Source organism: Gordionus sp. m RMFG-2023, chromosome 2, assembly GCF_954871325.1.
Source record: "Gordionus sp. m RMFG-2023 chromosome 2, tfGorSpeb1-WG-v2, whole genome shotgun sequence".
NCBI classification, from domain to species: Eukaryota; Metazoa; Nematomorpha; class Gordioida; order Chordodea; family Parachordodidae; genus Gordionus; species Gordionus sp. m RMFG-2023.
The window spans coordinates 28,968,957-28,993,964 of NC_088776.1; the positions used below are offsets into that span (position 1 = coordinate 28,968,957).

General features: G+C 25.5%; 1 protein-coding gene across 1 annotated transcript in view; it reads left to right on the forward strand.

The window, feature by feature from the left end:
* The first annotated feature begins 621 nt into the window (after positions 1–621).
* The window catches only part of LOC135924236 (uncharacterized), a 98,509-nt gene continuing 74,122 nt past the window's right edge, over positions 622–25,008 (forward strand). The window contains exons 1-3 of the mRNA XM_065459288.1: positions 622–747; positions 23,932–24,040; positions 24,102–24,148. Of these exons, the coding sequence (XP_065315360.1) occupies positions 24,010–24,040; positions 24,102–24,148 (78 nt within the window). The 5' untranslated portion in view covers positions 622–747; positions 23,932–24,009. The remainder of the gene's footprint in view (positions 748–23,931; positions 24,041–24,101; positions 24,149–25,008) is intronic.

Below are 25,008 nucleotides of genomic sequence, written 5' to 3' on the forward strand. Positions count from 1 at the left end.
AAATAATGAATTATCTTTTAATAAATAAAAAAATACGCAATAATAAATAAATTTATCTAGGTTTTTTAAAAAAGGACTAATAAACTAACAATAATACAATATACAGTTACAATATAATGAAACTGTAGTTACCTTTTGTTTATTATTGCATAACCATGGTATTTTAAATCCACATTCTTTCTTGTTTTATTATTTTATTTATTGTTTATATTTGATAATTAGAGTATAACATTGACCATTTAAATAGAAATATTTTTACTCAAAATGGGCAGTTGCATCGTTAAATTTATGATATATTTTAAATCCTGGATTTAATTTACTCAAATAAGGTAGTTGCAATTTGATGTTAATAAAATGGTGTAAAGCTCAAATTAGAAAGGTTTTAAATATGATTTATACTGGTAACAAGGATGTTTATGAAAAATGTTTGTTTATTTTATCATCAAGCAAAATATTTTACATTATATGATCAACCTTTATTTTTCTATATATTAAATTTCGTAATTCAAAAAATAAACAAAAATTTTATTTTCTTATAAAAATTGTGGTTCTATAAACAATAACAAAAATAAAAAGGATTTAAATAAATAAAATATAGCCTTAATTAATTTATTTTTATATATATTTTCATAGTTTTCCAAAATATAATATATCAATTTATTTAGCATATATTCTAATAAAATTATATATTATCAAATATCAATCATGAAATCAGTTCTCTCAAAAAAGACATCTTGACCAATTAAAGTAATGAAGCTTTTTGTTTTTTTGTGTAAAACTAAGTTAATTTAGTTTTAAATCATTAGATTGATTCGGTTTCTCGTTAATCGTAATTTTTCATATAGTAAAGATTTTGCCTCTAGATTTAAATATTAAATAAAGGGATATGAAATATTTATCAAAATAGACAAGGAAAATTATAACATTTCTAGTAAACAACAAAATATTCTCAAATTATATTTGCTCATTTAGATTTTAAAAAGCTCAAATTTGATTGTACTCGCTTTATTGATTTTTTATACAAAACTTTTTTTTAAAAAAATTATTACAAAATAAATAAAAAAATAAGCTTATTTATAAAAAAATGAATATTTTTATTTACTTAAAAAAATAAACAACCAAAAAAAAAATGTAAGCCAGATAAATTAACAATGAAAATAAAATTATGAGGGTTAAGGAGGTAAAAATGTGTCGTGACGTTTTCTTATTTCTTTTTTTTTAAAATTCTTGTTTATTTATTATATATTTATTTACTTATTTATAAAATGCGGTTTTTTGAAATAATATTTTCTTTATCTGTTATTAAATATACTGGACAGAAATTCCATTATGGGAGAACAAATTATGTAAACTACATTTTTTTATCCAAATCGAACAACATGGATAAAAATATGTCAATACCGTTCCTTCGAACAAAGTCCATTTTAAAACGATATTTTTCTAAAAATTTAATTAATTTATTTGAAAAAAAACCTGATATTTTCCAGGCAAATTCAATTATAAAAATATAAAGAGCTGTTTTTAACAGTTATATTTTTTGGAAAGTATTAAAATCTGAAAATAATTGATTAAAATTTAAATCATACTTCAATATTTTTTGGCTAAAATATTGGGTTGGTTAGCCGTTTTTAAAAATCATATTTGTAACTAACTTATGCTAGAACCTATAAAATAATTTATGAGTATATTTGAAATTATTTATGTTCTTTTGAAAATAACTTTAAATGAAAGAAAAGGTAGATCAATATGAAAAGAAAAAGGATCAAGGGCCAGCCCATATTTTAATTTTTTTAAATATACCTGGGCTGGTATCACATTGATTTATCATTATCCATTTTATGTATTCTTCAAAAATATTTCCTGTATAATGTTTTTCAAATTAATTATTTAACTAATCATTATTTTAAATGATACTCAATCAAATTAATAGCAACAACACTCAATATTCAAAATATCATATTCATATACTTTTTAAGTGAAAATTTTTATTCTAGATAAGCATTATTTTATCTCTTTTTCTCTATCCCATATTCAGGCAATTCGTATGTTGTAAGGGAGAGAGCACAAAATTGGTTATACTTAAATGACGATATTAAATTACCAGAGGAACAAGAAGTAAGTGAATTACCATCGACCAGTTGAATTTGTGTGGTGATTCAAACTCACTCCTTTTACGAAAAAATATATGGATGATATTTGCTGTAAAACCATCCGTAAAATAGCGAAAAAATTTATATACTCCGACCAATTTTTTAAAAACAATCTGGGCTAAAAATTCTTTTAAAAAAATCCCCTCCATGCCTGGCCTAAAAATATAAAACCAGTGCTTGGACAAGAATTCTTTTAAATACGGGCCGGGCTGCAAATGGTACCTCTGCAATTCTGATAGTTTAAATATTTTTTCAAGCGAATGACGCCCTGAAGATTTTTTAGCGATACCTGGCAATATTTGCAAATTTCTTCAGAAAATTGAAAATATGAGCCAGCTTAGACTTTTTACTATCCAGGGCAGAAAAGAATTCGGCGGCCCTTTAAAGCCCAATTTACTTAATTTTTTAAAATTATTTTTTCATTCTGACAATTAACGGAAACTATATAATTTGGTAAAATTTTTTGAATTATAATCACAAATTGATTAACTTTTAGAATTAATATAGTGATGGTATATGTTATCGTCAATCTGTTTTTTCCGGCAATGTGTTATTAAACCTTATTTTACCGTAAATGTGTTCATTGTTTGTTTAGGATCAGGGTTGCCAGGTCAAAATTTTCAAATTGTGGGAGAAATTAGGTATTTTGTGGGAGAAATATAAAAATTGTGGGAGAAATTGCTAAAAAAAATTTTTTTGCGGGCCGAAGGCCCGCAAAGGCCCGGGATTTAGAATTGACTTAGTTATCCGCTTATTATTTTTTATAAATATAAAATCTAATCTAAAATAAAATAGGTAATTATTTTTCAAAATAAAATAGCCAACTATTTAAAATAAAATAACTAACTTTTTCCAAAATAAAATAGCCAACTATTTTTCAAAATAAAAGAGCCAACTATTTTTCAAAATAAAATAGCCAACTATTTTTCAAAATAAAATTTCCAACTCTTTTTCAAAATAAAATAGGTAACTCTTTAAAATAAAATAGCCAACTATTTTTCAAAATAAAATAGCCAACTATTTTTCAAAATAAAATATCCAACTCTTTTTCAAAATAAAATAGGTAACTCTTTAAAATAAAATAGCCAACTTTTTCCAAAATAAAATACGCAACTATTTTTCAAAATAGGTAATTACTGTACGACACAAAATTTCTTAGAGTACTATCTTTATTATTAAAATAACATATTGATTTATTATAATATATTAATTTTGTTTACAAATAATAACCAAAGATCTTTTTTAATTACAAAAGAATGTAAACAAGATAAAATTTTATAAAAAAATTGTAATTTTACAATGTAAAAAAATAAATGTATAAATAAGATTTTATAAAAAAACAAACAATTTTAAATTTACAATGTAAAAAATATTTATAATCAGTGCGGGGAAGTTGTTCTACAGTATTTAGTTAATACAATGGGGGAAGGGAATATGATATTTTGAGGTATCAAAAATCTTCAAAGCATAAATCAGTACAGGGCATTCTATCAACATCTATTGCAAAACAAAAATATTCTTCAAAAATTAGAATTAATATAGATGCAACTACAGTTGCGGAAATGGTAAATACCTATCATGCAGTACAACATTCAGAGAGTTACTCAACATCTCAATGTTGGTAGAATCTTTCCCCATAATATTTAACGACTAATATAAATGAAAAGTATACTTTGTAGAACACAAAATGAGCAAGGCTATCAACAATGTTTTAGGATATAAATCCAGAAGGTCAATTCTTGACGATTTGAAAGATGTGCAAACATATGCAATTATAACAGATGCATCTAATAAGGAGATATCAAAACCTTTCCCTTGATCCTCCCCTATTTCAACAAAATTAATGTCATTTCAATAAAACTATTAAAAAAAATTTCTCCAGATATGAAATATCCAAAGACATAGCTAACCATATATAATGGTAAATATGGCAGATTTGGCATTACCAATGAATTGCATGGCAGCTTTCTGATCTGATAATTCCTCAGTGAATTTGGCAAAAACCATAGTGTATTTACAGAATTGAGTCAGCATAATGTTGGTTGACAGGTTCCTCCTAATACGCGCCATCGTAGAATTTTAAAATTTTACAAACCTTTAAAAAATAAATAGATTATAAAAGCTGTCCTATTTGAAAAAAAATTTCAAAAATAAATGGCAGAAGTATATTTAGGAATTTTACATATAGGAAATCTACTATATGCTGTTAATATGCAGTTGCAATCAGAAGAATATAATTTAATAAAGGCTCACTAAATTATTCTGCAGAAATACCAAAGTAATCCACTTCTAAAAGTTCTATTCTTCTATGAAAATGTTGAGTGGAGCACTGCAATTATAGAATCTAGAAATTTAAAATATATTTATAATAATTATACATACTATTCTAACTTCAAATTTTGAAAATGTCGAATGGATTGGATTGGATGGAGAATTTAAAATTAGCGGAAAAATAAAATAAAAGAACTAGACATATTTTTCGAATAAATATTTAAAATTTATTTTAAAAATATAAAAATAATCAAATACTGTTTCTCAAAATTATTATTTATATATTAAAAACATTAAAATGCTAAAAAAAAATTTGTGGGAGATTTTTGTGGGAGATTGTGGGAGATTTCGAATTGTGGGAGTTTTGTGGGAGTGAGATGTATGTGGGTAAACTAAAAAATTGTGGGAGACTCCCACTGATGGGGGGAGGCATGGCAACCCTGTTTAGGATACCTATCTTATGAATTATAGATAATTTTACCCTTAACTTTTAAGTCATTTATAATTTATATGAAAAACATTCTCAGTAAAATCAGATTTTTAAATTTAAAGAAACGCGTTCAAAAAATGATTTTAAAGTTGAAAAAATAACACATTGCCGCTAACATAATCATATATATTAAAAACTAAAGTTGAAATTTAAATATTTATCTTCCTAACCTTTTTATTTTCAGAAAATGTATACACTTTAGGTATTGCATATTAGCCTAAGCAGTTAGAATTAATGTTTTCAAAAGTTTGATAAACCTCATGCTTAGGATAGTGTCTTAACTCTTAATATCAGATTTATATCAAATTGTTGAAAATATATGATTTAAAATTTAATGAGATTTAAACTAATTTATTCCACATCTTAAATAAACTGAAAGGAAAACACCTATCAAGATCATACATCAATTACTCAAAACTATTGTATAAAATTATTCTATTACAAACGTAAATATTGAATAATAAAAATATTATATTTTATTTGGAATTATTAATAAATATTTGGTGTTCCTTGTGAAGTACCTAGGAATTCTTTATTTCATATTTCAACCATTTTGATGCAAAACAAACTTAAATAGCTCTAATTATAAGTATGTAATGACCCTGCCCGTTTAAAAATCTGATAAAAGTGATAATCCATAGTGTAGCCTTTAATTTAGCAAATCTCCAATATTGAAATAGTTGTTTATTTTGGTTTAAATACATATATTTCCAGTTAGGCCTTGTATTTAAAAAACCGGGTCGAGCCCGGCAACCTTATTAAAAATTATAAATGGGCTGGGTACAAATTTAGCCGGGCTCGCAAAAATTCTAATCAGGCCGGGCCTGAAAATTTTTCCGTTTACAGACCTCTAGCTCTTATAATACTCTGACAATTGATTTATTAGGGAATCGGATATGGGCAAACAAAATTTAGACGCTTTCAAATAAAATTATTCTATAATATTCACAATATTTTAAGTTGATTTTATCTATCATATAAAGGGATCAGAACTATACAGGATCAGAATTTTAAAAGGATAACCTAAATTTAGGATTTTAAGTTAAGGAATTATAATAGGGTATTATGTTTAACCTGGAGTCTTGTCGTTTTGAAATCAAAAAATGTCAATCTGGTAGTCAGCTTCTTCCCCTAAACGAGTCTAGGCCTTAGGGGGGCAGGAATATTTTACTAAACCAAAATATCGATATTGGTATCAAATAAAAGATAAATTACATTTTAAATGAAATAATTGCATTTACTCTTGGTCTTAATGGGTTGGACTTGGTCTGGAGAAGGAGAGGTAAATAATAAAAATTTGATCTGGATATCAAATAAAAGGTAATTAAAAAATATTTCTATAATATCACTCTAAGTGAGTTGGTTTAGATCATGGGGGGGGGGGTAAGGAGTATACCAGAGATCTGCAGAAATACCATTTGCACGGCCTGGCCTTGATTTGTAAAAACCGGGTCACGTTTTATATTAGGCCCGCCCATTTCAAATTATCTTATCCCCACTTTGTCGTACGTAACAAGAGTGAGTTTTAATCACCACACCAATTCGACTGGTCAAGGGTAATTCACTAATTTCCTGTTCCTCTTGTAATTTAATATCGTCATTTATAAGTATAACTCATTTTGCTCCCCACACTTAATTGTCTGAATTTGGGACAGAAAATGAGATAAAATGATATAAAATAAATTTTTCTTTTAAAAAGTATATTATATTTTGAATATTGAGTTCATCTTTGTTGTCCCTAATTTGATTGAATGCCACATAAAATAATGATTAGTTTAATAATTAATTTGGATAATATTTTACTATAAATATTTTCTAAGAATCGAAAAAATGGAAAATGAATAAATTAGGGCTGTGCCGATCCATATATTTTTCACCGATCCGATCCGATATTTTCCGATATTGCTTCAAACCCGATCCGATACCGATTCGATATTTTTACTGATTTTTAATCACCCCCCGTTTGAACCAAATGTAATTAAGAAATCAATATTTTTTATGCAAAAAATCGAATTATGAATAATTTAATTTTTTTATTTCTACAATTAAGACTATAATAAAAAAATATATTATATGTCCATTTTATGTTGGAATTATAAAATTGTTATATTTAATATATAAAATTATAATATATTAGATTTTTTTAATAAATATGAGAGCCTCTAGATTTTCTGGGAATAAGCTTCAACGATATGGACTATCTATCTCCTGCCGTACTGAAAGCAGACTCAGATGATTCCGTAGATAACGCATTTTGCAAAATTATCTTTGTCTTTTGTAAAATATTTCCATAATTCAAATACCATATTTAAAAAAATTCTTTTAAAGTATAAATAAAAAAATTGGCGTTATTTAAAAAGATTTAAAATAAATAAAACTTTGGGTGTCCTTTCTATTTTTATAAAAAAAACTTTTAAAATACTATAAATCTATTTTAAAAAAGAAATAAAATTTAATAAATATACATAACATAAAATAAAATAACAAAAAAAAGAAAATTAAAAAGATCGGATCGGTTTTTTACTGGTATCGGCCCGATCCAATATTTTTGGAAAACGCTAAATATCGATACCGATCCGATATTTAATATCGGCACAGCCCTAGAATAAATGTGATGATACTTTGTTCTATGATAATTTTTAAATATATCTTATTTATTTTTTAATTTTATAGATACTAATGACGAATTAAAAATTTCGGGGGCCAGGCCCAGTTCAAATATAAATTAAAAAATATGACTCGCCTATGTACCCGAACCCAGTTTAGGGTCGGACTTGCAGATCCGTGATTTTTACTAACACGAAATATTTAATTTAGGTATGGAATAAATGTTAATATAAATTTGGGGCAATTAGGTTATTTATATATAAATATATTTATACTTCATATTAATCATTTTTAAATATTACATCAATTGATATAAGTTGATAATAAAATCAAATTGAAAAAAAAATAGAATACAGAAGATTTGCTTGTAAAGAAGTGTAATTAATTAACAATTTTTTAATGCCATTTTAAAATTATTAAGATTTATGAATCAGTAGGGTTTGTAAAATTTGTGATTTTTTTCGATTTTTTGATTTAAATCACGATTAGATTGAAAAATATTATACATCATAATTCTTCAGGAAATTATTGAAAAATATATATTGATAAGTCATGAGCTAATTTGATATTTGTCAATGAAAAGTAGACTGTCAATCAAAAATATGATTGTGTACAAACTGTTTAATTTTTTTTAACTAGTTCATATCCGTGAGTCGAAAAGAAAATCATTCATTTCCGAAAACGAATACTATTATGAATACCAGGGATGCGAACCCGACAAAATTTTTGCCCGGGTTCGGTTCGGGGTATAAAAAAAGGTGGGTTCGGGTTCGGTTCAGGGAAATATTTTTGAACCCGGGTTTGGTTCGGGTTCGGTTCGGGTTCAAGAATTTGAGTTGATAAAAAAAATTCTATATTTAAATCATAATAAAAAACTAGACATAAATTTGATATAAAAAATAAATTTTTTATTTTATTTATAGGCAAATATAGTTAAAAATACAAAGCATATAGTCATGTATCAATTTTAAAAATTTTATTTAGACGTATTAGCATAATATCTTCCAAGAGTTGTTCACTCATCCTCGATCTATGTGGTGAAAGAATGAATTTCAAATGTGAAAAAGATCTTTCAACGCTAACCTATGTTAAATGTATTTATATGTGAAAATATGATAAATTAACTTGGATTGCAGGAACACCAAATAAGATTTTAGATAAAATATATAATTCAGGGTGTTCCAGCTTAGCAGACTCCCAAAAATGCAAAATATTTTCCTTCTTATCTAATCTTTTATAATCGCTAAATCCAGTAATTATTGTTCCAATACTTTTCTCAGCAATCGTTGGCCCTCTTTTAAGTATTTTCTCCTGCCTTTCTTTAAGTTGTATCAATTTCTCTAAATCATCTTCTTGTTCAATAACTTCATCGGAACTAATATCATCAGATAAAATCGGTGTTGTTAAGCTTTTAATTCGTCTCCATGACAAGATGCCTTTTCGCACAAATCTTATCATCATCACTAAGTAATACCTGTAATATTTAAGGATTTATATTGTTTATATTTAAATATTCCATAAAATAACAATTTTAATATAAATCGAAAATAATTAATTTACTAAGCTTTTAATTAACCTTGTATCTTGGGTCCAGGTATATGGCAGCTAAGAGAATTTCGTTCTTTATAAACCTTTCTTCTCTGTTCTTAAGACAAGAATATAGTAATTGAGCAAAATGGTTTGGATTTTTTTCCAGTTCGATGCAGCATCTTAACCATGCTGCATAAAAATCTGTCAGTGTTAACTGTTCAGATTGGAATTGTTTGGTTGCGATTTTTAGCGATTTTTAGCGATTTTAAAATTTCAACAATCGTTATTATCTCTTTCCAATCTTCAGTCAATAAATAATCAGATTTCTCTGAAAAAAAACTTCGATATTAAGTTTTAGTAAAATCAGCCTTTCTAACATATCATGGGTTGAATGCCATCTGTGGCAATCTAACACAGGCTTAGGGAGTTTCATATTTTTTAATAACTTTTGGTAAGTGAGATGTCTTAATTTTAAATTTAGGCTCCTAGCTTTTGCAATGGTTTCCACAATAGGTGATAATTTTATAGCATCTTGAAGTGCCAGCTGAAGTGTGTGAGCTGCACACCGTACACTATAAATCGGATAGGATATAATAGTTGATAAAAAAGTATTCTGTATATCATCAATATCATATTTATATACATTTACATCCATATTTTCCTCATCTGCTGATTCACTCCTTATATCATAATCAGTTTAAGGTTGCAGGAGCTTTATAGCTCTTAAAAAAATACAACCATTATCAGAAGTAATTGTGTATATTTGTTCAATATTAATTTTAAATTTTAGTAAAGTTTTTAATATATTATCTTTTATATATTCTCCTGTACATCTCTCTTTCAGCTCTACAATTCCAAGAGTCCTCAAATTTATAATGGACTTTGATATAAATTGAATATTTACACCAAGAATTGACCTATCTAGTCGTTGAACTGCATCAACTTTTAAACTTATTAATTTTCTTTCTACCTCTCTCGATATTTTGTCTCTAATTGATTGGGCTGTTTTATTAATAGTTCTGGATAAATTTTCTTTGTTTATAACTAAATTGAGCCCAGAGTGGATTTATAATTCTTTGAAATCCCGAATCTTCAATAATTGATAAAGGCCGGCCATTTACAGTAACAAGTTCTAGTATAGAACTCATCAAATCATTAGATGATATATTTATACTTATATACTTTTTTGGAAAAAAGGTTTCTATATTAATTTGAGGTTTTTTGCCAATAACAATTCCTGATATTTGGTTTTTTCATTTAAATAATTTAAATATTCATTGTTGTGATTTTTTTCCAGGTATCTTTCTAAATTTGACAAGTGATTACCAGACATTTTTACTTTGCAATATGAACATATTGATTTTTTTTTCTATTGTATTTAAAATGCTTATCAAATATGACATAATCTTTAAAATCTATAAAAAGAGAACAATTTTTTTAAATAGCAATGATTTCAGAATTAAAAAAGAGATATTTATAAATTTAATTTCATTTATAATATGCACTTCATTAATATCTTGTAAAAATTAATCTGAACCAAAAATAAATGATTAGCATATATAAATTTTAAAATCATTTTAATAAGTTCACAAAAACTGCCCTACATTTAACAATTTTTAAGTTAGATGTTTAGAATTTTTTAAATTAACAATATAATAAATTTTATTTTGATTTGTTAACCATTTTCTTCTAATTAATAATCTTTAAGAATAATAAGATAAAAATTTAAAAATAAATGGCGTAAATTAATTCAATTGTTTAAAATTTTTTAACACTCCAATAGGAATCGAGAATAAATTTAAAAATGGCATAAATGAATTAAGTTGTTTAAAATTTATTAACACTTCATTTAATTGGAAATTTGAAAATATAATATTTGTATTTACATATATTAATATATGATTTTAAATAAAACACTGAACCCGGTTGAACCCGGGTTCAAATAAAATTCTTGGGTTCGGTTCGGGGTTTTGAAAATTTTATAAAGGGGGTTGAGGTTAGGTTCGGGTTCAGAGTATTTTTCTAAAAACCCGGGTTCACTTCTCAGGGTTCGGTTCGAATCCCTGATGAATACCCTCAAATAAAACTGTTAATCAAAATTTTAATTTTATTTTTTGACATTTGGAAGTCCTGATGCATTAGCCAAATTTAAATTCAATGACCTTAATTTAAAATAATCTTCATTATTAGTTATTTGGCAATTGTTTATTATGTCCCAAATAACATTTATAAAACTCCCTCTCCTCCCTTTAGAGAGTTTTTAAATTATATTATGATAAATATAGTTTAATTAACCCTTTTTCTGAGGATAAATCAATTGTTTATGAAACAAATCAAATAAGCAATCTAATTCATTTTTAAAATTTTTGGTATTTGACAAAATTAGAAAAAAGATTATTATAAATCAAATTAGTTTATTATTTTATTATTATATGGTTGTTTTTATAACCCACTATCCTGAAAATCAACATGATTATAACCCCCCCCCCCCCCCCAAATATATTTTATTTAACAAACAATCAAATCGAACAATAGAACATGGCTAATTTTATATCTTCAAACAATTTCTTATCCATGGTAAAATTCCAAGCTGATACCCGTTTAATAAATGTATGTTTTCAGATGAAATAATAAAAAAATGAATGGGTTAGCAAGACCATTTAATTCTATGTAAAACTATCAACATCTTCTGTAGAGTATTTTCTTTATATGAGTTGCAATGTACTGTTAAAGTTAGGCATAAATTATCGATCTTTTAATTTTAACAGATTTTGGAAATCATGTTAATTATCTTGTAAAATTTACAAATACAAATAGAATATTATTTTTTGAATTCTATTGTATTATTATAATTAAAATAATAAAATTATTTTTATGGTAAATGCTAAATATAGTAAATTAGATTTTCAAACTGATGTTTCTATTATTTTTTCTAAATTTTATAAGTCTTTATTTTTCTGGGCACCAAACCCTGAACCCCAACCTGGTTCAGATATTTTACTGGACCAGAAGCCTTTTTTAGGAGAGTTCATAGTCTTGAATTTATTAAACAAATTAATTTTTTTAGAATATTAAATATGTTCTCACTACTTTGAAATTGGAATTATATAATTAACAATTAATTATGTCAAAAATTGAAACAATTAATTAGAAAATAAATCAAGTATTTTTTATCTAATAAGTAATAAATTACTGATTTTTTTCAAAAAAACGGGATGATTGATTTTTATTGACCAACTTTATTAACAGCATTTCAAAACTGGTAATTATGATCCATTAGGGATTGCAGAGAAACGAAAATCTCATAAATGCTTGCATTTAGCTGAAAACAATATATTTATACCCAACATGGTTATAAGCTATTCATTTCAAAAAGAGGCCACGCCCTAATTAAACTCATTAACCAAAATAGCCCTAAAACAACAACATCGAGGGCTATTTTGATAATAAAAAAATAGCCTTGAAATCATAGTACATACAATGATGTATTTAAAAGAGGTTTCGAAGTAAAACAAAAATTCAAATTTCAATTTTAATGATTGGCAAAACTCACATTTATTTTATTTATAAATTATGTTTAAATATCATAATTAACTCTTTTTTTTATCTCCAATTCGTAATCATTGGCCTGGTATATAATATAAATTAAGTTTGCATCATATTTTCAAATGAGCCAAACATTTATTTAAATATATAAGAGAGATGGGGTGGGTTGGGGCACTTTCTGTTCAAACCTGAATAAGTTAAATACTATTAATTAAACTAATTAAACTAATTTGAATAAATATAATATATTTATATATAATATATATTAAAACATTACTTTTTTAAAATAAATTAAATTGATTTTTTTTTTGCTATACCTACAAAAATACGAATTGTTTTTAATACTCTCATCGAACTCTCATTTGGAATATATTCAATATTATAATTAATGCTGATTGTACAAGTGTTAACAAATGGTTGGAAGATGATATTATTCGTATTCGTTTAAGTCGAATAATTCATTATTCATATAAATAATAAAATGATTAATCGATTTGAGTCGAAAATTTTATTTTTCCATAATTCAAGAAAGATAGATTATTAAATTTATTTTGTAAATTTTAACTTCGGATAAAAGACAAACAAATTTTATTAATAAGATAAAATAGAAGCATAAATATTTAGTATATTTCTATATAATATAGAAAAATCAATATAATATATTTACAATCCCAGGGGGCTCAATTAAGAAATTTCTATGTGGGGCTTCGCCCCTTATATCTCCTATTTCCGGGTCTTCGGCTAATTTTTCCTGGCCTTAAGGTTTTTAAAAATTATATTATACTTTTTAATTTAAATTTGCAAACTCTGAACTAATCAAATTTCATATGTCATTCAAATCCCAGTGGGGGGGGGGGCTCAACTAAGAAATTTTTGTGTGGGGCTTCGCCCCTCATATCTCTTATTTACGGGGCTTCTGCTTATTTTCCCGGCCGTCAGGGTTTTTAAAAAATTATATTATACTTTTTAATTTAAATTTGCAACTCTGAACTAATTTTCAAATTTCATATCATGTCATTTAGAGTTGGGGCAGGACCTCAGGTAAATGAATTTAGATATAAATACAGATTCTTTATAATTATATATAATCTTAAATACAGATACTGATCTTTTTCAAAATATCAAATAGACACAAGATAAAATATAATTGTATCTTTTGCTAAATTAAAGTACCTTAAATATAAAATACTTTAAAATTATCATTACCAAGTAAATAAAAATAGTTAATAAAATACAGTTTTTATTAAGATGCACCGATATTTTATATCGGATCGGGCCGATATTTTACGCAATTTAAAATATAGTTTATCGGCCAATATTATAAATTTTTCGATCCGATCCCATATAAAATGGCGTCTTTAACAAAAATAAAATGTTATAAAATTTTTAAAAAAAGTTATATTTAAAATCATTTATTTTATAAATAAAATCGAAATCCATTTTTATGTATATTTTTTTAATAATAATAATTAATTAATAAACATTCTACCATATTGTTATTTTTTTTGTTCTGTTTATAAAAGTATGCGATAATCTCTTCAGAATCTACAGTTACCATCGCCGCAGGCTGACATAAATTTGAAATTTTGGTATTTGTAAAAAGAAATCTTCGATATATTAATGTTAAATATTATTTTAAATATTTATTTCAAATTCCATAATATATTTGTTTATTACTAATTAATGTTATATAAAAGTGATTTAACAATAAAAATATTTTATATACTTTTAGAATTCAATTAAATTGAATATAAAATATAACTGATTATTAAAATATATTTAAATGACATAAGTTATGGTATAGTTAAGATATTATACTAATAAAAAGTATATTAAAAATTAAAACCATTGGTATCTTTACAAAATACAAAATTAAATATGATATCGGGAATCGGATCGGATCGGCCTCCAAAAAAGTGATGTAGGTACATCCCTAGTTTTTATTATCTATTTGTGAAGAATGTAGCATACGCATATAATAAGAATAATATTTAATGATGAGTTAATAATAATCAGGTATTTTAATATTAACCCATTCTTAGCATTGATAGGAAAAGGAGACTAAATGGGGTTAGATATTAATCTGGAAAAGAATATTTAAAATAGATTTATTCTTTTATAGGATAATCAAATTTTTCAAATAATTTATTTAGACCTTTCATAGTTTCCTTTTAAAAATTAAAAATATTGCCTTTTCGGCGTATTTAATATTGTGCCAAAACTAAATAACCTTTCAATTAAAGTTGACGAAGGCATTGCAGTAGTAGATTTTAAAAAAAATTTCTTAATGGAAGGATAATAATTAAGCATTTATAATGTATTTAGACTTTATTATAATTTAAAACCTCCCGTTCTATGTTATTTGTAAACTCAGCAAAATTTGTTTAACAAAAGAAAAATAATCATCATTTTCAGTTGGTTCTAATTTTGAAAATATTTTTTTTATCATCCGACTCAATCCTTAAGTTCTTAAAATATGGATGTGATATTGATGCCAAAAAAGCCTCATTATATTTATATCATGGGAAAATATTTTCTTCCATACCATCTTAGGCAGCTTTTAAAAAAGGTAAACTTGAATTTTTAAGATAACCTATGTCTAAATAATATATCTTAATATGTTTAACAAAATTTATGTTGAACCCTTTATCATTTTTTGTTTATACAGGTTTTACATTCAGCCTGTACATTGTCTTTTTTAACTTTTATTTTAAAAAATTCCATCTAAAATTTTAAGATTGGGATTTGATTCAGGGGAACTTATTTCCATAATTTGAATTTCACTACCAATAGTGTGAATCATCCTACAAATTAAAACATTATATAAAATTGGTAATGATATTCTATCGAGTTACATTTATATATAAAATACTAGCTGATAAACCGTCAAGAATGACGGATTCAGAATTTTCTCCTTATGGAAAATAATAAATCTTATTTGACGATGGATGAATCAGAATAGTCAAATGTGAGGAATAGATTATACGTATTCATTCTTCTAAGATTTTAAAAATTTTTTAGATAAAAGGCCAAATATATTATGGAAAATATAGAATAAAAAAATATGATTTGTGAATTATGATTCAATTCTTTTAACAAATTTTCCACATTCGACGCAATGGTTTTTGCCCTCTCACCTCGTATAAAATCTACATTCATCCAATAGAATTATTTAAATGATTTTAAAACCTTTCTGAATATTTTTTTAAAAAAAATACTTGCCAATGAGAGGCAAACCTGATTACTCACAAACACTGTGGTGGTATCCACCCCATAACAATGCTATTTAGAAGATTATTAGCAAAAATAATTGCCACGGGTCAAAACCCGTCTTAACTTATTAAGTATACGTATCAATTAGGATTTGGTTTTCAGGGAGAAGGCTTTTGTAACTTTACATGCCATTTGTATTATATCTAAAATCCTCCTCCTAACATGGCTTATCAAAGTAGACTTTAAAAATGCTTTCAATAGCAATGTTTTTATCCCAAATTTCCTGTTTATTCAAAATTCTTAGAGACATACTGTAACATTTAAACTCAATTCAGCCCACTTGACATAGATTCTGACGAAAGGATCCAGCAGGGATCACACGTCCTCGTTTATTTTACCTTCGTATTTAGTGTCTTATCCATTATCTTAAATTAAATTTGATTTGGATATAAATTTTTGGTATCTTGATGATATAACAATATGTGATGCTCTTTCTTAAATAATATAATTTCTTGAAGCGTCCAAATCTAAAATGTGTTTCCATGATAAAAATATACAAAACCCTCATCTAGAAAGATAAATTTTTTATAGAGTACATAAATAATACAAATTAAAAAAAATAACGGAATTAATATAATTAAAAAAAAGTCTATAAATATTTGTTCATATTGAATGCAATAAGTATATATATATATATACTTCTTTAACATATTATAAGATTAATGAAAATTTTCGAATTAACTCTCATCAAAATAAGGTAAATTTCTGGTTGACACCTCATATAGGCTTATTTCTGATTTATCCATCAACAAATTAAGGAGAATACTAATTCCTTGTCATTCTTGGGGAACATGAGCTAGTAATGCAAATATTTATTAGATTGTGGGAATGGCTCCTTCCTTAAGGGTTTTTATATTAACAATGGGAGCAGCAAAGCACTCATTAGTAAATTGTTATTCACAGAGTTTTGAATAAGTTTGCATCTTCTCATGATATGGATCCATTCTTCAAGATGATCTTTATTATAATAAAATATATTTTTGGTAATATCTCGGAGATCGATCCGATCCGATATTCCTGATATTAAATTGATATAGGCCGATTACCGATCCTATAACAAAGATACTAATGGTTTTAATTTTTAATATACTTTTTATTAGTATAACATCTATAATTTAACATACCATAACTTATGTTATTTAAATATATTATAATGATCAGTTATAGTTTATATTTAATTCAATTGCACTTCTAAAAGTATATAAAAAATTTTATTGTTAAATCACTTTTATATAATAAGTAATAACATTAAGTATTTAATCCCCTAGTATCTATTAATATTAATTTCAAATTTACTTTAAAAATTTTCTAGGAGATATAAGCCATGTTCCCAATTTTTAGCGATTTTTGTTTTAGCGATTTTAATCCCCTAGTATCTATTAATATTAATTTCAAATTTATTTTAAAAATTTTCTAGGAGATATAAGCCATGTTCCCAATTTTTAGCGATTTTTGTTTTAGCGATTTAGAACGGGAACCATTAATCTATATACATAAAGTAATAAACAAATATATTAAAAAATTTGAAATAATATTTAACATTAATATATCGAAGATTTCTTTTTAGAAATACCCAAATTTTCAATTTATCAGAGGTCAGCCTGCGGCGATGGTAACTGTCAATATCACCAGCTTCACTAAAAACAGATTCTGAAGTTATCGCACACTTTTTAAACAGAATGCGCAAAAAAATAACAATATAGCAGATTGTTTATTAATTAATTATTATTAAAAAAAATAAATATAAAAATGGATTTTGATTTTATTTATAAAAATTAATGATCTTTTTTTTAAAAATTTTAGAACATTTTATTTTTGCTAAAAAGGCTTTTTTTTATCGGACCAGAAATTATATTATTGCCCCATAACCGATATTTTAAAATGGGTGAAATATCCACCCGATCCGATAAAAATATCGGTACATCCCTATATATTTTGATACAGGTACGGGTTAGGGCATATTTTAATTTTTTAAATATACCCGGACTGGGCCAAAAATTTTTAAAGATATCCAGGTCGGGTTGTATATCTTAAATAGCCATTATTATCTATAAAAATTGAAATAAATATAATATATTTAAAAAAAATCCAAACTGGGCCATGCCAAAAATTTAAAAAAAAAATAAAGGACAGGCTGTGCAAATGGTACATACAGGTCTCTGATATTTTTATTACCTTCAATATTTTCATTTTATTAATTTCAATTCTGTAAAAATTAGGGCTGTGCGGATATTAAATATCGGAATCGGCACCGATATTTAGCGTTTTCCAAAAATATCGGATCGGTCCGATACCTGTAAAAACCGATCCGATCTTTTTTCTTATTTTTTGTTATTTTATGTTATGTATGTTATTACATTATTATAATATTTTCTAAATATTTTTTTAAACAATGCAAATGCACAAAACCCCCTAAATTTTATATATTTTGAAAAATAGATTTATGGTATTTTAAAAGTTTTTTTATAAAAATAGAAAGGAACGGAACATCCAAAGTTTTATTTATTTTAAATCTTAAAGAGCCAATTTTATTATTTATACTTTAAATCAAAGAATTTTTTTAAATATGGTACCTGAATTATGGAAATATTTTACAAAAGATAATTTTGCAAAATGCGTTATCTGAGGAATTCTAACTTTACCAGGAGGAATAATGAAAGATTCATTAATTCGATTTTTTGCATAAAAAATATTGATATTTAAATTACATTTGGTTCAAAGGGGTGTGGTGTAGTATAAATGTCGGATCGGTTTTGAACCAATATCACGGTGAAAAATATGTAGATTGGCACAGCCCTAGTAAAAATTATATTTGTGCTCAATAAAAAAATATTCCTAAATAAATTTTTATACATTCATTTGCAGTTTAAAACCTGAAAAATTTATTCTTGTTATTTCAGTCAAAATGAGCAACTGACTTCTATTCATTATTAGATATTATCATAAATCTAAGTAAAAAACATTAAAATAATACATAACGAGCCAAATCAACCAATATAATAATTTTTAAACATTGGACAGGAAAGTTGAACAAAATTTTTAAATAAATGAGCAGTACACCAAAACTTGCCCATTGCAGACCTCTAGGATGACATCGGAAACAACAGTTCATAATGCATTTTACCTCTGCCAAAGAATTCATTTATAAATAATATGCGTCTACCACTTTTATTTTCCCATGCATTTACCACCAGAGGTTTGCAAATGACAACATTTTCAGGTCCAATGGGAATTTAGTTAATGTCCATCCCAAAAGACGGAACCACCAAGTTGGATTAAGAAAAAAAAACACTAAATTGGGTTAAGAAAAAAAATGATCTTTGCTGGGATCGAACCCAATGTCATCAAATTTTTACGCGACGCTCTTGCCGATTTGGCTACAGAGGCTTTTAAAAATTCACGATTTAAATATATATTATAAATTGTGACACTGTGAGTGTTCACGGCTTTTATATATTATAGATAATCTATACTTATTTAGTTTTGGTATCGTTATTTTATATCTATTTATCTTAATAATAATAATATAGAAATTGCTTCCATTTCCATTATTTAAAGCATTCATCGAAATCAATCTCTTCTTTCTTTACAGTGAAACGAGTGTTAAAAATCAACTAACAATAAAAGGGGATAAATATAATAAAGTTTTATTTTAATTTAATACATATTGGAATTAAATATGGACAAGCAATTAATTAACATTAATCGTTTTTAAATTAATACAAAGAAATTATGTTGTAAATATAAATTTGTAATAAAAAATTTGATCTTCTTTGAGAATGTTCAAGTAAGATTTTTGTTTAAATTTTATCTAAAATTCTAAATCATTTTTTGTAAAAAGTCTTTTTGATATTTGAAAATATTTTAGAATTTCTTAAATGTAATCTATTTTGAAATTTTGCACCAATTTATTTCGATAAAAATATGATAATGCTATAAATTTTTGTAATAACTTCGATAAAATAATTAATACATAAAAAATATAATTATAATTTATCAAAATATTCTTTTGTTCCACGAATTTGATGATGGTACCTATTTAGAAATTAAAAGAGTTAATATTATAATTATTAATACAAATCAATTAAAAGGATTACCTAATTAATCAGTTGCCCGCGATAACCCAACTCCAAATAGTTTTGCATGTGATTGTAAAAGTTAGTAAAATCATAAGGAATAAATCCGTGTAAGAGCTGAATAATATTCCCAATAATTTCATCTCTTGAAGTAGGGCGGGGGTTTATTGCTCGATATTTATTTTTCAAGACTCCAAAAAAATTTTCGATGGGATTTAGCTGAGGTGAATATGGTGGTAGATATTCAATCCTATCTTTATATGCATCGATAAGATGGCTTCTATGGATAGATGCATTATCCATTACAATAATTGCATCGTGGTAAGACACTGATAAGCTCTGTCATAAAATCACGGAATAACAACCCATTATAAGCTCCTTCGATTATTTTATAATGGATTACCCCTCCAATTCCAATTGTACAAAGTATGCTTACATTTTTACCCTTAGAGGATGGAATTTTTATTACTGGACGGACATTGTATGGTGCCCAGGCGTAGATTGGTACAACGTGCAAGTTTATTCCAGTTTCATCTAAGAAATATAATTTTTCTCTTGGGGTATTTAAGATCTTTACACAATAGATTTGACGAATATTGATTGCCCCAGGAGTATTTCTTCTATCAGGCTCCTTGCCAGCTCTTTTTTTCGACCAACCTATATTTTTTATATATTTGCTAATTGTTGTTCTTGGACTACCAGGAGGTAAATTTTCTATTATCTGCTGGATAGTAAGAGTATTATTATCCATCAATAAATTTATGATGAGTCTTTCAATTATGGAAGTATCTTTTTTTTTACTTCCTCTTTTTTGAATATTATATTCTTTTAAAGGTTCTCCATTTATATCTGGGAATGTGTCACGTCTAAATTTATGAACTGATGCTGTAGACATTTCGACGCATTTTGCAATGTCTTTAATTTTCATCTGTTCTCTTTCTGGCATTGATAACATTTTAGTAACTATATCTATTTTTTCTTTATTCCAATATTTGTGTATTCTTTTTGGTCTTTGAATTCTCGACGAAGATTGGGAGTTTTCAATTAAATTGGAAAAATTAATATTACTATTGGATAATAAAGATTCTATATTAAACATTTTTTTTTAATATTTAAGTAAAATTTAAAAAATTAATAAATATTTTTTTACTTATTTAAGAAAAAATTAATAAAAGTCTAACACATTTTTTTATTTTTAATTAAATTTCCAACACAACGATTAATCTTGTTAATTAATTACTTGTCCATATTTAATTTCAATATGTTTTAAATTAAAATAAAACTTTATTATATTTATCCCCTTTTATTGTTAGTTGATTTTTAACACTCGTTTTCACTTTATTATCTAATATAAAATAAATGAGTAAAAGATGTTTTATAAATATACTTAGAGTTTTCACAAAGTATTTTTGTATACTGGTTTAGATTTTAGAAATTTTCTTAGGAAGTGGTATAGCAAAGTAAATTTAAAAATGAGTAATATAGTCGATTAGGGATTATGAACTCGGCTAACACAAATCACAATATTAATTTGGATTTTTTTATCAATTAATCAATGTTTATATTTATTTAATTAGAGTTATAACATTTCAATAATTAAAATCAATTAAGCTTCAACTGTTAATACTTGATTGATATTAAGATATTATTATTGCATATATAAATATTTTTTGTTGTCATATAATATGACATATTTAATCAAATTTCAAAAATTAATAATTATATAATATGAAAATAAAATGTATGATTCTAAAATAATAATATACATTTAAATAATATAAAATTATTATAACTATGATTAGTGACTAAATAATAGTTATACTCAAAAAATTCGACTAAAAACTTAAGCCGCTTAATTAGTCGATTAGTCGACAGAGAATAAAATGTTTAATTTTATTTATTTTTAATATATTTATTTTATTAAATTATTTGAAAACAAAATAAATCTACCTAATTTTCCATTAATAAAATAATAATTTAAAAAAATATTAGATTTGGTGGTAGCCAGGCTCTAAAAATTAATAAATTCATTAAAATAAATAAAAGGAAATATACTAAATTATCCGACTTATCGACTAATTTAATCGTTAAAGTCGTAGTCGAGGAATTCGACTAATTAACAACACTAACGATGAGTGATATATTGATACCCCATTTTTAACACAGAATTTGATTGCAATTGTTAACTTAATGAAAATATAAATTATAGTATTATTAATCTAATAATTAAAATAGCACTCATTTTGTAAAAAATTATATAGTTTTATTAATTTTTTAAAAATAATAAGAAATCTATATATAATTCATAATAGAATTCTAAAAAAATATTGTTCAGGGAGCTATCAATATTAGGGATCTATTAAAAAAAATTCGTTCAGGGGGCTATAATTTTTAAAGAGGCTCGAGACGCTACTGACGTGTAAAGTTGATATTATAAGATTGAGGTAGGTATTCAAAATATTCCAATTTAAGTCTGGACTCTAATGTACCAGATATAAAAGTTTCCAAATTCGTTAAAATATAATGAAATTCTATTTTTTATTGAGCACTAATTGCGTTTATTAATCAAAGAGACTTAAGTGCTCATTTAATTAAATATAAGATGGGATGACCAATTAAGGGTAGGATAGGCTTCCCCTGATATAGCAACTAAAGGTCTAAATTGGGCGAAATTTCGAAGTGAGCGGGCAAAAAATTTTTTAAGAGGGCAGTTGGACGGGCGGTTTGAAATTTTTTTTTAAACTATGGGTGGGCGGGTTAAAAAATATAAAATCATTTAAGTAAATATTAAAAAAAATTGTTTTTTTGAATTTTTTGCATATTAAAAATTAAAATGCCCATTTTTGGTATCATAAGATCATTTTTCTTAAAATAAATAAACTTTTTTGTATATTTATAACTTCTTTGGTGGAAACGACAAGAAAGAGATTTTCCAAAGCTATTAAGATTAGCAAGAAATTGGCAATTCCTGCAATTAGTCCTTCTTCTGAACGAGGATTTAGTATTGTTGTAAGTTTTTAGAACAAAGAAGAACGTGTTTGAATCCAGGAAATGTCGATTTAATTTTGCATTATAATTACATATAATATCAATTTTATATTTATATTTCTTCATAAATATTTTATTTGATCAAATAAATTATCCATAATTTAAATTGAGTATTTTTTTATGCTTAAACTTTTTATAGAAGTGTAATGCTAAATAATTTTTATTAGATGCTTTAAAAATTGAAAGAATAGTCATAATTAAATTTTATAATAGCGGGCTTGGGTTAAATTTTTTTTATAAATAATGGGTGGACTGGCAAAAAATTTTAGACTAATGGGCGGGTGGGTAAAATTTTTTAGACTTATGGGCAGGCGGGTAAGGAATTTTAGGCTGATGGGCGGGCGGATGGATATATTTTTTTTTAAAGTATGGGCGGGCAGGTATATTTTTTTTTAAAACTATGGGCGGGCGGGTTAAATTTTTTTTAAACATTGGGTGGGAGGTCTTATGGTTCAAAAACCCACCCAATGCAGACCTCTAATAACAACAGTAAAATCATAAAATGTTTTCAAGTTTATATTTTCTTAGCCCAGTTTTTAAAAATCAGCTCAAAACGAGCCATTAGCAACACTAGCTATTGAATATCACATTTATAAAATTAATTTAAAAAATATGAAGAAAAAATTGGAAATTATTTTGTAATAAATAAAATAAAATACATAATCATCATTAAATTATCAGTTATTGTTTAATATTTAATATTATTGGATAATAGTAAAAATAAATATTTTGAGTTTAAGATTCTTTCTTTATAAGCTTTTAAAATTCGGGCCACTCCGCAGCGTGATGTGCTGGGACTAGATTTAATTTGTTTTGCAAAGATTAGTTTGAATGTAAACTTTAAAAATAAGGACTTAATTTTTATTTAATTTTAACCTTATCTTACATTCCCATATGCTGAATTTTTAATTAGTAATTTTTATTGTCAAAAACTTTAAAGCTGATTCGCTGCGACTCATTAGTGGATCTCGTAATCCTTTTTCCTTTGCAAGTATGTCAACATAGCTTCATTATCATTATGAATGATGCAAAAAGGAACAATCCACTAGGCAAGTTTTAATACTTTATTGTAATGTGTTCTTTTTTTCTACATTATAATTTTTTTTTTAGATTTGCATAGCAATAACGAAAAAAATTTGGGCGAAATGAATCAACACGTACATTATTACATTATATAATTTTTTTAGAAATAATGTAACTTAAAGATCTTTTTTATTTTACATCTACATTTTTGTCTATAATTATAAAATTAAAGTTTTTTCAATGCATAATGAAGGTCACGATCTGGTCTTCGGATGATTAGACCACGATCCCCAAATTAAAGACCGGTTCAGACCGTTGTTCAAAATAAAAAAATTCTAGGACAGGTCTTTCAGTTTATTTGTTATTTAAAAAATATTTTTGTTTTTACCTAAGTTAATTCTTGTTTTTTTTTCATTGTGAATAATATAATAAATAATGAAATTATTTAATTTAAAAGTAAAATACTTTTTTGACAAACATTTTATTTTCTTTCTAAATTAAAAATGAACTAAAATAGAAAAAGAATCACAAAATTTAAATAACTTCCCTATAAAAGTAATATAAAATAAAAAGTTACTAAATAATAATAAAAATTGAATAATAAGGCAAACTAAAATATTAATAAAACCGCTTTAGATTGCGGTCCTCGAAAAACACCGGTCCATCCGTTGATCCCGCCCGGTCTCGGTAAGGACCGACAGAACCGGATCGTTTACCTTCGCTAGCAATTATAATCAGGTTAACGTGGTGGGGGAAAGTTAAAATTTATAAATTTTATTATCATTTTTGGGTATCGGCTAGTGTTATTGGTATAAATGGAAAATATCAGCCAATACGCAGGATCTTTATCGACGTATCTTTGATTTAAATTACAGCAATTAACTATAATGACAACAAATTATTTAGAATAGCCAAATTTCAAAAATCTGGGACGGGTAAAATTATTAAAATCAGACCGGGCCTAAATATGAAAAAAAGGTAGGACGGCCTCATA